A 13,697-nucleotide genomic window follows, 5' to 3' on the forward strand; every position below is an offset into this window, starting at 1 on the left:
TAAAAAGGTATTTTAAAGGAATGTGTGAATGAGCGGTTAGGTTTGAAAATAATGTTTGAAGGGATTTGATAGGAATTTTCTGTGTCATATCATATTTCGCTACTTCGTTGGTTTTTTCTTTTGCTTTTGGTCATTAAATTCAGGTTCTTCTCGTTTGTTCTTTTTGGGTATATTTTACCGATAGCAGGAGCAATAGGTCAATTTCTTTTGCCACAGGGTGGAATTGTGACAGTGTGCGAATGTCTAATAATAGTTGTGCCATCCTTAAGAAAGTCGAGCCTACGGAGTCCCTCTAAATTCTCTATAGAGTGTAATATTTCTTCAAAAGTAAATAATAATCAAGAGAACTTTATCCCTTCACTCAAAAAAATGTCGGGGAAAGCAAACAGATCCATAACACATTAAATTTTATCGACTAGTCATCATATAAAATCTGTTCTTTAATGTTTTAAATTTCATAAAATTCCTTCATATTAATAATTGATATGTTGGAACTACAAACGCTTTTAAAAATATTGATTAGATTTATTATAAGAATAAGATCCCAAGATTTTTTTAATTTTCTTGCTAAAAAATGCCGGTAGGGCGTGTTAAAATAAGACTTTAGGCATCAAGAAAGTTACTACTAAGCATTTTTGATTTAATTGACACAATTCATAAAAATTTATTTTAAGAAAACTTTTCCACAAAAACATCGAAATCCATTATTTTTAGCGGTGATCGGGGATATTTTCAGTGACTCGCTTGTTATTTGCACAACAACATATTATTTTCATGAAAAATATGAAATTGATATTCATTTCTTGGGGGAAATACCAGTTTTATCCTAGCGTTATACTTATTGGTTCATTAAAATCTAAGTACAATACCCTTTTAACAAGAGAGATCCAATCAAAATGAAACTTGTTTCTAAGTTATGCATTTCTTGTTTTGGATGAGGATATTGTTTTTCCGACAGCGGATATCTTCCAGGGAGAACTAAATTAGACATTCTGTGAAAACTAGTATTGTTTTGAAAGCTTGAAGGAAGCATGATGGGGTTTACGGCTCGGAGGTCTTACTTCAATTTCTTACCGTAGTGAGCCAATTCTTATTATCGTCAAATGATTGATTATATCCGTTGAAAACTGGTTCTGTTGTTTAAATTTTTGTTATCTCTGGAATTTGTCGGGCCGAAATGCACGGATATGCAGCACACTCAGAATTATAAGGAACTCGAGGCTGAAAATGGTTAAAAAAATATGGATGTTAAGGAACTGCTCAGGCTGAGAATAAGTGGATTTGAAAATAATGTACCTTATTGCGACTAATTTGACCAAATTTTGATCTTTCAAGGGGCAAAAAGTTCAAAATTTCCTATGTAGTAAGGAACTCGATAAGGAACTTTGAGACTGAAATTTTCTGTAAAAATAAGGAACTCCAGGCTCAGAGCAAAGTTAAGGTTCCTTATAAAATTTGCCGAGCCGAAATGCATGGATATTCAACACACTTAAAATTTTTCGCCTTTTTTTACTCGAAGGGATGAAACTGAAGCTATCTTTATTAAGTGAAAGTTTGAACATTTCAGATATTTTTCTTAGTTCTTTAGGTGTTGTATTCTGATACTAAATCGTACGTTTTCGCCAAAAGTATCAGCCCTTTGAAAACTAGACTAACATAATGTCGTTTTGGAAATCTTCTTATCTAGCTGGAAGTATTTGAATGATATTTTTGGAAGGGGATTGTCAAATTTCTCTGCTATCTACAAGCATCAAAGCTGTTGAATTATTTAAAGGTGTGCCAGAAACGCTGAAATTATCGTACCCAGTGGAAAAATACACTTAAAATCCAGTGTGAATTTCCAGAAGTACATTGTTACTCAGTGATGATGAGAGCTCACTGAATACAATATGCTTCTGACCTTTTGAACTGTAAACAAAAAACAGTAATTGGAGAACCCTGATCATAAAACGGTGATTTTCCTTCCAAATAACTCATTTTATCCCAATTCGGTAAATTTTTCTCACCGGATAACTGAGACAGGGGTGTTAAATTAATTGTTAGAAATTGAAAATTGCTCCCAAAAATGTCTAGACTTCGTAATGAACCTCTTGACTTCTTCAACTTCACTCATTTTCAGGCAAGATTTTGAAACCACCTGTATCGATGATAAAGGGTACATCTAGAACACGAATTACTTAATAAAGAGAAGGTAGATAGCTGGAGACTTTTTTGTCAAAGTTTAAATTCCAGTGAAGCTTTCATAATAGTTATTCCGCCGTGTTCTTAAAGCTCACATACTTGTGTGAACCATAGCAGGTGCTCAAAAAATAAAGTCGAGAGATTTTTTTTCTTTTACTGTACACAAGATCAGAGGGAAGGCATATGCAATAGTCTTCTTTATCTTTTAAGACCTTAAGATCGGCGGAAGTCAAATCTAAGTGTATCGGACAAGAAAAGGTATGCACCCTCTCTTGCCATAATTTGCTTTAAATACCCTTGAGTATTTCAATTTCTAGAGTCATATTTTCCAGAGGCAACAGTCGAGACCGAATAGCAAGGATGGTTATATGCCCATATAGATCGAGAAGTTAACAATGTTTTGTAATTTCAACCTCAGATTATCATAAGTATTAGAGACAGGTGTTAAAATCAGTAACGAGCTTATGATCTTGCGTTTTTCTCTCTCGTTTAGAAGGGTTTGACTTAAGAAGGCTTAAACAGATAGCCTTCAACCTCATAAAAATAAATCTCTCTGTGTCTTCTCTGACATTCTTTGAAAAGTCAATCTTATAAGAACATACAGGTTTTTTTTATAAGAATGGTGTTTTTTCATTTCATCATGAATATTCTTAACTTTTTGGCGAAAATCATCCAAAAATATTCTTACGGTATTCTTAGGTTAAGATCGATATTGGCAATCTACAGGTTAAAATGCATTAAAAATGGCATTCTTAGATTTAGTTTGCTAAATTCAATGATGGTGATATTCTTACCATATTCTTAATTTTTTGGCCATTTTCATCATGGACATTCTTATAAAGTGTATTCTTATAAAAAAAGCGTGTAGACTGTACCAGTGACCAGTGTTTTCTTACTTTCTTCTGAAAAATATTTTTCTTAATATGGGTGTCATAAAAATACAGTTGACTCTCCAGAACTCGAACCTCTACTACTCAAATGTCTCCTTAATTCGAACAAGTTTTCTTGACCCTTCAGTTAACAATGCCTTATAAATCAGTGTCCATAACTCGAAATTTCCATCATTTGAACAAATTTGAAATCGCCGAACGTTTGAGTTATGGAGACTTTATTGTACCAACTTTGGAAAAATGTTTTCCAAGTCTGCCCCAATGAGCTATTCCATAAAAAATTTGTTGAGGAGATCTTTTTTTTAAAAAGGTTACCTCCCTGGATTTTTTTCCAATTTTTCAGGACCCCCTTAGATTTTTTTCTCCCATTTCTTTGGACCACCCTAGATTTTCACCTGATTTTACTGACCACTCTGGATTTTCAACCTGATTTTACTGACCACCCTGGATTTTATCATTCACAAAACCAGAACAACCTGGATTTTTTATTTTCCAGACCAACCTGGACGTCACACCTCCTCAACATAGGGGGTACAGACTATTTCTGGAACAGCCCAATTTCGACTACTGCGTGGTACATTTTCAACTGATAAATTGAACTTTTGATGTAAATCTCATTACCATTTTACGGGGCAAATTTCTATACTGATAAACTTTTTTGTAAGAACATTCAAAATTTCTAAAGCGTTCGAATGTTCTTAATGTTCTGAAAATGTTCTTGTTTTTACCATTTTGTAACATTTTGTAAGTATTATTGTTCATTTTCCTGAGAAATTGAGTGTTTTAAAGCCTTGAAATGTTCTTAAGACTTGTTCTTAATATTTTTGCCATGGAAGTCTTAATGTTCTTGTATAGCTTATTCTTATAAAAAATGTGTATCCCGAAAATGTGGGACAAATTTCTTAACTAATCCTAAAGTAGCAAAAAAACTTGAGGCTTGGAGTACTAAGCAATCCAGTTTCTTTTTCCATCTTTTTGCATCTGTCTTCTTCACAGTGATGTGCCAAGAAATATTTTCACGATAAAATCCTAAATATGTCTTCGAAAACCAACACACGAGAAAACAAAAGAAGACTTTGAAGGGAAAGAATGTCTACTGAAGACGCACTAGAGGGAAGAAATCTCTCTTTCTCTTTCGCGGGGCCTGACCGACAACCTTGTTTTATGGAGCCCTTGATTTTTGAAGTAATGGTTCAAATTGATGTTTTTGAATATGCCTGTATTTTTCAGTAATCGCCGAAGCCGATAGTTAAAAAAACACCTGGAGATAATATGAGAGAGTCTACGATATAGTTTAAAGATGAGGGAAATGCTTGAACGGTGGTGTATACTGTTGTCTCAGATGTATTCAGAATGGGAATGGTGTCAGGCTCCTCACTCTTCGTGTTTCGGTTTCAATATATGTTAGGTTTAGGCTCTAGACAGACTATGATGATTTGCTTCTTCTGACAACTTGTCACCTGTTGCGATTGTTTTAATGACTGTTTGTCTGAAGTCTAAGTTCACATATACAGTAAATAACTGAATGTATGAAAATCTGGAGATCTTGAGACTCTCTTTCTTTTGCTTAAGCAATTCCCGCTCAGTGACCTGGTATACCTTGAAAGATGAAAAATATCTTACTACAATTCTTTTGGAAGATCTCTTGCTCTTAACGGTGGAGAGTTTCTGAAAATCTCACTTGAATGGTGTCCTTTCGGATCTGTGGTGCAGTGGTGTCCTGATAAAATAATTGTTTCCATTTAGTGCATATTGCTAGGAGCAGAAAAACCTTTTGATTGTTGTAAAAATTATTTTGTTTGGCTGTTTGTTGGAATAATTGTTTACGTATTTATCTTATCTATTATCTAAAAATTCATCCTTTATTTATAATGTTTTAAGAAAAAAGAAAAGAAAAAAAAAGACAACCTCAAATGTTTGTCTTAAAATTCTTTTTGTTGATTGTCCCTTTCAATGGGGTCTTCAAAAGAAAATGTTTTCGGAGTGAAGATTGACTTGGAATTTCAAAAAGACTTCTTTATAACTTCATCAAAATAACATGACTTTTCGACAATGGATTCATTTCGATCTATTGAAACTCAAGAGGTCCTTCAAACCAAACAAAATTCTTTTGGAAGTGACCAATAAAAGTTCAATACGAGTAAATCCGTTTACTTGGCTTGGCTTAAATGGGTTTGATTTTATATGTTGATATATTTACTTTTTCATATTATCTGATGATTTTTGTGATATAAAGCATTTATTTTCACCCTCTATGCTAACGTTTATCTTTTGTTTGCGCTTGGCATTGTGAATGAATACGATAAAAATCATCGGAAATTTGGGACGGTAATTCTGGAGAGCTGGCCGAGATGAATTTTTCGATAACATTGAATGGTTTCAGACCACCTGCACCTCCGATATCGTTACCCTTTTAGATTAGCTAAGACTTTTTTAGTCGAAAGGTTATTGTTTTTGCTAGTACGATAAGACCCCAGGCAATGGCATAATCATTTTTATAGAGTACTTTGGAACACCTTATTATCGTGAAAACTTCAGACTTAACTTATTATTCTGCGAACAGATCTTGGTTAATACGAAAACTCCATAAGAGATTATTATCGCATTTACTGGATCCTAGAGCAGAGTGCAGTGATATTAGAATGGGTGAGATTAATCTAAGCTTTATTTAAATGTTAAACCTTAAGTATCCTGCGATTTTGCACCCTTTGTACTTTCTCTTTCACATGATTCCCACGGAAAATAATCTTAATTTTCGGCATCATTCACAGGACAGGGGTTCAACAATCCCACTGTTTTATCACTCTCTTCAATGTCTCTGTGAATCCCTTTCTTTTTATTCTTCTTCTTTCACTACTGTAAAAAAGGATTTTTTTTCTGTTTGCGGTTTTCTAAATCTCATCCGCTTGGAGTGGTCATGTACTCTGCATGTGTTTTCTCTCGAAGGAAGAAGAAGAACAAGAAGATAAAGACGATCCCTGAAGATGAGAGGATAAAAGAATTTTTATTATTCATGAAATCAAAATGAAAAGAAAAGAAAACCACATAAAAAACACAGTATGAAAATTATATACCAGGCCTTCTGTTATTGACATGCATTGGTTACTGTGTCGTGTTCTAAACTCGCCATCATGCAGGTTAGATTGCTGTTTCGGACACCCAGTGGTATTGGATGAGTGGCAGGTGGTAGGGATATGAAGATCCCAGCTGGCACACAACGTTGTTTTAACGTTCATCTAACGTTATATGGACGTTGTGAACGTTAGATAAACGATGAAAAAACGTTGTGTGCCAGCTGGGATAGTGCCACTCGCACCACTTTTTGATTTACTAATTGACGTCTTACAACAAACCTTTCGTTACCGCTATCCGAATCATGAAAAAGTGACATAAGTAGGTCGTGTTATTCAGTTAGCCGGTTAGTCGATTGTTTCCCAGGGGTCCACAGCCAGCTGCCTCAGAACTGAATGGACCATGGAAAGAGTTGGGGGGAGGGTTGGAACCAGGAGCCTTTTGTGGTACTGACAGCGCAGATCACTCAGCCATCGCTTTTCATACATAATGGAAATAAAAGGGGGTTTCGTTAGGTTTTTGTATTTGCAAAATCTAAATGTCTGTCATTTTTGTCTGTAAATTTCGAATTCTTTGATCAAAACTTTTCATCGATTTGCTCTTTGGCAAAATTCCATAAAATGTCCTATTGAACTTACAATTTTAAATTTGTCAGTATTGGTGGGATTTATTACTTTATCACAGTGTGGTTCAAATTTTATGCGCACAGCTAACGTCAAAAGTAAATGGTAGGACACTCTATAGGGAAAATTTTTATGTTTTGAAAACATCTGCCTTTGTTGTTGTGGAAAGAGGTCTGTTTGTCGTCCGTCCTCTTTATATTCTTTTTCTTTCTTCTTTTTAACTCTTTCGACTTTCTTTTTATGTTTTTATGTTTTTGTTTTTATATATCACGAATCACGACCATCGTCATCGCTTTTGGTAGTGACGAACCGATAACTGTTGCTATGTTTTATTGGTGTCGGTGTCGGTTTTACTTTGTTTGGCAATGTTTACACCCTGGTGACCCAATGAGGATATTTACACAATCAGTGACAATACAGGAGCTAAATATGATGATTTGGGGTCAAAAATACTGTATACTCCTAAAAGATTCTGATAACTCCGCGTATGGCACGTATTACTCTGAAGACTAAGGCTGAGCTTGAAGAAAAAACGATGGCACCAAAAAACGTCCATCTTAAACATAAACATTAGAACGCAGACGTTTTGGCTTTCCAGTTCAATGAAAATTACAGTGAATTTCCATAAGAACAATTTCAGAACATTGTTCTCACCTGACAAGATTTCTGGCATAATTTCGCGATTAGATAGAATCGGCATTTTTACGTTGATAGTCAAGTTATCTAGAACTTTTAAATTAATTTTGTTACGGGTCTCTACAGCCTGGGATTAGTATTGATTAGTTTAGATTGCAATCAATGATCAGTTTTATCGATGTGACGGTTTTTTGTCCGAGTGAATAAAAAAGTTCACTTTAAATTCTGAGCACGTGTCAGCAGAAGTTGCCATCGTCAGTTCACTTAATCCTTAAGAAGAAGATTTAGATTTTAAATCTCTTTACTCCTGTGGCCAGCCTCGTTCTTTGCTATGTGTAGGTGAAGGAACGGACGAAAATAAATTCCAGCAAATGTCGAAATTCACATCCCTTTGTTCCTCTTTTGGTACGCATGGGAAAATTTATGCTTGTTCATGTTTTTTTCTTTCTCTCTCCAAACGGAGATAGCTTTTTCACATGGGAGAATATTTTGTGATATTGGACTGATTTGTAAATACAGGTTGTGTTTGTTTTGGTTGGGTTGTTTTGTTTTTTATTTATAAATTTGGTAATCTGGTTGATCATAATGTGTTAATGATATAATGAAGGGAATCAGTTCTTGTGAAACTTCATTGCTTTTTGTTGGTACGGTGTTGGTACGGTGTTGGTACGGTGTTGGTACGGTGTTGGTACGGTGGAATCTGTATAACTCGAAGACTTACGGTGGACACAAATTCGTTCGAACTATGGAATAGGGTTTGACAAGCTAATTTGTTGAGGAGGCATTTGAGTTATAGAGGTTCGATTCAAAGAGTTTTCACTGTATTTTGTTCTGAAGGAATAAGTTACTTTTTTAGCTTTTCTCATCATCTTTATTTGTAAATTGGAGGAATACATGGGGTAAAACATAAACCCCTTCCGCTAGTGCTTCGCGTAATGGATTTTTTTGTGGGCGATTTTTTTGGTACCAATTCTTTTGTTTTATTTCGTAGTTTGAGCTTTTTGTCACAATTTATTGCATGATGAGCAAATGTTGCTAATTTTAGTGATTGTAGAAAAGATTTGATGTGATGTGATTGTAATGAGTGGCATGACGATCCAGGTCCTCTTGCAATTTCTTAATTTCTTAAGGTTGGAAATGCCATTGTATGACATTGTACTTTATAATCATGGTATACAGTATGTATATTAACTATGAGATGTTTTTCTACGTCACCAATTAAGTGATTTTTCAAAATTTTCCAAAATTTAGACAGATAAATTAGACAGATAAATTGAGAAATTACGTTGTCGCGTGAAAAATATGTATTATATATTTTTGTCGTGAAAAACACATCAGAAAGATCAAAGTGAGCCGCTCTTTGTTACTGTTACAAATAAGAAGGGGGCGAAAGAGAAAAAGAGTATGAATCAGAAAATTTGAGGGGTGAGAAAAACCTCTTTTGTTCCACATGGCTTTATTGATTTTGTAAGAACTTTTTCATTTATAAGAAATTCGAAACATTTTTTGAATTTATTTTTGAAACACCTGATATTTTAGTTACTAAAACCCTTATCTCAGTACATTGTCAGTTTTTGTAGCTTAGATCGTATTTTAGGTCGTGTTTGTCAAAGTTAAGTTTCTTTCAGCCTACTGATTTTCAATTTAGATATTGTATATTTATCTATTTTAGCGATATCTTTTGTGAAATTTGTTAGAATGGTTCAAGACTACACCTTAACTTTGTTATTTTGTTGGAAGGATAAGACAGAGTGGAATTACTCTTCTTTTTGTTAAAAATTGATTTATGGAGATGGAAAATGAAGAGGAAGAGAAGATTTTTTAGCGTATTTAAATTCGTATCTTAATTTCTATTGTCTTTCCTGGATGGATTAATAGAAAATCATATTAAATTAGGGTCGTTTTTGCCAAATTAGCCAGTTTTAAGCCTGATTTGAAGCAAGATATGAAAAACATACAAAAAGTGCTCATACTTTGAGATCTTGCACTTTAAAAGTAGTTCTTATAAATTTAAAAAAAGCAAGAGCTGAGAGCGCTCCAATCCAGTGACCGTACACTGTTTCAATCTTCAGAATCTTTCACTGTTTCTACTTACATCATATTCCTTTTTCTTTTTTTTATCTCCATCACTTTTTTATCTTCTTTCTCTTTTGTTGTGTGAAGTGTACAACAAAAGCAGTTGATGAAGTTTTAATCAGTTCACACATTTAGGTCAGGTGTTAGGTCATTAAAAATTAATTAAGTATATTTCTTACTACATCAACAGCCACCTTTTATACAGCTTATTCTTCTTTTGTTTTTTTTGAAAAACTTTTCCGTTTTGTTGTCGTTGCACCTGAGCCTTTTTATCACCTCTCTATTATTCGTTGTCTTCTTCATCTTCTTCTTCATCTTCAGGTTCAAGAGAAAAAGTATTCTTTTTTCACTCATTTTCATTCATGGATTTCTTGTTTTATATCGCTTTTGTCTTTTTTTTTAAACTTCTCAATTTGATCTTTGTTGTCCATTTCCCTTCTTCAACAAGGGATCTCTCATAACCCCCAATCATTACCACAAAAACTTTTTCTATTATTTCTTTATTTGCGTTTTTGCGGTGAAAACAAGATTATTACGCTGTTTTTGGTCCATCTACACAGATCTCTAAAAAAACCAAGCTGTAAACCTTTGGCTGTGTATTTGCTGGTCTTTAGTAGGTTCATGGTACAAGATTTTGTTCTTTACTCTTTTTTGGTTTCTTAACATACCGGGAAGCTTAGTTTTTTAGTTTGGCCGTTTGGCTTAGTTACAAAAGAGTGTGATAAGCTGCTGTCATCATTTTTTGTCCCTATCTCATTGTCCACAGATAAATGGAAGCCCAAGTTTTAAACTTACGGGCGTAGTTTTTCAAAAGCAAAAATGCTAAGGGGTTTTTGAATGTGTTTCATCAAACCGGGATTAAGCAATATTTTTTACTAGTTAATCCATTGGGTTTTTTAACTTGATCGTTCATCGGGGCTCGAAATTTATCTTTGAATTAATTCATTGATCCAGTATTAAAAAACTTTTTTTGTAGTTCAGTGGTCATGCTTCAGAATTTATTTATTATTAAAATTCAGGAAAAATTAAAAAAAATCCACGTTTTTGTTGGATTATTTGTTTGGTATTGGTGGAATAATTCAAAAAACAAAACAAAATAGATATAATATAATCTGACTGCAGTAAAAAAATGAAAGAATTATCATTGACACCTGATTCGTTGCTAGGTAAGTAAAAATGACTTATATTTTCTGTACAAGGTATACCATTTCTTATGACCAACTGCGCTAAACTAAACTATAAGTTTAGAATATCACAGATTGGCTTCAATATCCAACCTGTCAGAGCATATTACATAAAGCCTGGGATAGACGGGGACGAGGTTGGATGACTACCTAATGGAACAAAAAAAGCCTTTTTTTCGACACAGTACATTTAAAAAAATGACGACTGGCGGAAGATGAACTTTTTTTGAAAAACAAAAAGAAATTAAAATGAAGTAGTAGCGTAGTCACCAGACTTGTAAATTTTTAATGTCTGATCAGAAATAACTTGATTATATTTGACCATCAAATTCCTTCTTTGTGTTTTGTCAAACGATATTATGATATTTTGTCAAACGATATTTTTTACTTTTTTACTTTTTTTAATATATTTATTTATTTTTACTCCTGTTGTTACACGAGATCAGATCAGTAGACATGGAGTATTTCATCTACTGTATTGTTCTTTTGATAAGTTTCGTTTTAACTTTCTTTCAATAACCATTTTCAGGTGTAATATACTGACCTTGTACTGACTAACTCTTTTTCTAATCCTTTTCCTGTATTTCAAAGAAAAAGTAAAAAAAAAATTATAATTTAAAAAGTTTTAGATGGATTAATTTCAATCTACTTTTTGTTACTACTATGAAGCACTAATCATCATTGAAATATTAGTCAATCTTAGTTGTTTTGACATGTTGCAATTGGTATCTTTTTTGGTGATATTATGGATTTTGAATTAATGATACCTTTTGGTAAATGATTTTGTTTAATTTCTGTTTCTCTTCACTCTTCTTTTAATTTGCAATTTTCACACCTAAGAAATAAAAAACACCGGCATTATTCTCAACGTCACTTTTTCAGGTAAAGTGACTGATTTAAGCCATCATAGGCAACACAAGTGAATATCGTAAAAAATATATTGTTTTTATTGTTTTCCTTTCCCCGAAGCTTTTGATTGTTCAAGCGCCGAAATTCTATTGTAATGTCACGTGACCTAGGTCGGATTTCCTACCTAACCACGGCACACAGCAACACGGCACACTTTTCAGAGTTTCCACTGTAAGAAAGTCTCCCAAGAGGTGTATTTAGTCAAAAATAGGCTCTTGGCATGCGTGGATGGTAATGGTTGGTTTTTATGCCTTCCCAAGTACAACAGAAAGTAAAAAATATCCACACCATGCCCTCCCCCTGAAAGATACGAGAGTATATAGAGGTATATATAAAAGCTTTTTTTGACTCCGAAAAATTTTTAAAAACCCTGATGCTGCTCTTTCTATATTATATAAGCAATGGTGTTTTGGAAGGATGTACTTGATTGAAGAAAAACAACTCAATAATAACATTTCAAAACTCAACGATTTTTTTTTATGTTAACTGGACATTTTTAGGCTGTATTTCTTAGAGTACTTTTTGATTTTTTTGATATCGGAATTTTTGTTATGTCTTACGTATGTGGATCGTGATACAAAGGCTCAATTTACAAATCAACCCCACGAGTCCTTTAATTCCAGATTTTTAAATTTCCCGATCTTTGATATAGAAAAAAACATCCTTTTGACAAGTATTAATATATTAAACGAAAGATGAAGAGAAAAATGCTTATATTAGATGCCTTAGAAAAAAAGGTAGTCTTATTTCATTTATTTTGATCGTATTTTTCCCATCTCTGCCAGAAAGTTCTAAAATACTACACGCACGGCCCTTTCCCAAAAGCTGTACCAACGTCAACACCGTATATTGTCTTATTTGTGCATTCAGAAAGTTCCAAATAGACTTCTCTTAACATTTTCTGATCTCAGCGTGACAGCAGTTTTCTCAACGAAAATTGAAAATACTTAAAAGGGGGTAAAGCTGGTAAAAACACTTGCCTTATATACTCTTTTGGCTTTAAAAGAGCAACAAAAGGTCGATAAATCATGAAAGTTTTCAAGTTTTCATCTTCGTGGATATTACACTATGAAAACACATTGAAATGTTGAGCTTTAGAAAAAACTTTTGTTACAGACAAGGTAGATAGATTATTGACAAATAGTTGTTGATGTCTACCAAACTCTTTTTTCGCGGAAAAGACTATACAAAGTACGCGCCAAGTTATGCGGTTTTAATTTTTTAGAGTACGGTACATGCTATGTTTTCAGGTGCAAACGCAAATTTAATAGCTTAACCAAAAACACAACAAAAATCGGACCAAAATTAGTTTTACAGTTAACAAATTTTTTAAAAATTGGAAATCGTTGCTTTGAGACAAGATTTACATTGACACTACTTGGAAACGTTTGACCTGTTCAAATTTTACTTTTAAATTTCGATCCACTTTTCTATTTAGATGGTGAAGATGACATTACGTCACTGGCAGACGCCGACATCGGAGTTGATCGTACTACGCAGAAACGTCGATATAGCCGACTGTCGGATGGTTATGAACGTTTAAAGTCAGTTTTACCAACCGTCAAAGATAAACGTCGTGTATCAAAAGCACGAATATTAGATGAAGCTATCAATTACATTCAAAGGTTGGAATCGATCACGAGTGTACTCAAACGAGAACACGGTATGAAACAATCTTTCATCATATTACCTTATCGGCATTTTTTACACCGACCCCTTCTATGCCGGCCCTTATTGCGCCAAAGCTCAATTCTTTTCAAATTTTACCCGGCCGTAATTTAATTCCGGTCCTTTACGCCGGACCTTATTACACAAGCGATAGAAAAATATATATTAATAAGGGCCGACGTAAAAGGGGCAGAAAGGTAACTAAATACACCTTTTCGACCGTAGCCGCCAAATGCCGCGCGGAAATTTTTTGTCCGTTTTACCACCATAAAACCGTCACAGTCCTTTTTCGCACCTATAGACAATAGAAAAAGGTGTTAAAAAGGATTGGATCGATTTTAGGGGGATAATCAAATAATGAATTGGCACGCGCATGACCGCGCGACTACGGTAGAAAAGGTGTATTGTCTCGATATTTTGATAAATGAGTTGCCACAGTTCCTCTTGGTGGCCGAATA

General features: G+C 33.9%; 1 protein-coding gene across 3 annotated transcripts in view; it reads left to right on the forward strand.

Moving 5' to 3' along the window:
- The window catches only part of LOC136801503 (protein lingerer-like), a 41,174-nt gene that overhangs the window by 17,584 nt on the left and 9,893 nt on the right, over window positions 1–13,697 (forward strand). For 2 of the 3 annotated variants that reach the window (XM_067058137.1, XM_067058138.1), the window contains one exon: window positions 13,010–13,234. In XM_067058137.1, the coding sequence (XP_066914238.1) occupies window positions 13,010–13,234 (225 nt within the window). Of the gene's footprint in view, window positions 1–10,473; window positions 10,645–13,009; window positions 13,235–13,697 lie in introns of those variants that run through there. The other variant, XM_067058139.1, reaches the window with a different exon arrangement.

Source organism: Clytia hemisphaerica, unplaced genomic scaffold (genome assembly GCF_902728285.1).
Source record: "Clytia hemisphaerica strain Z4C2 unplaced genomic scaffold, Clytia hemisphaerica genome assembly, whole genome shotgun sequence".
NCBI lineage: Eukaryota > Metazoa > Cnidaria > Hydrozoa > Leptothecata > Clytiidae > Clytia > Clytia hemisphaerica.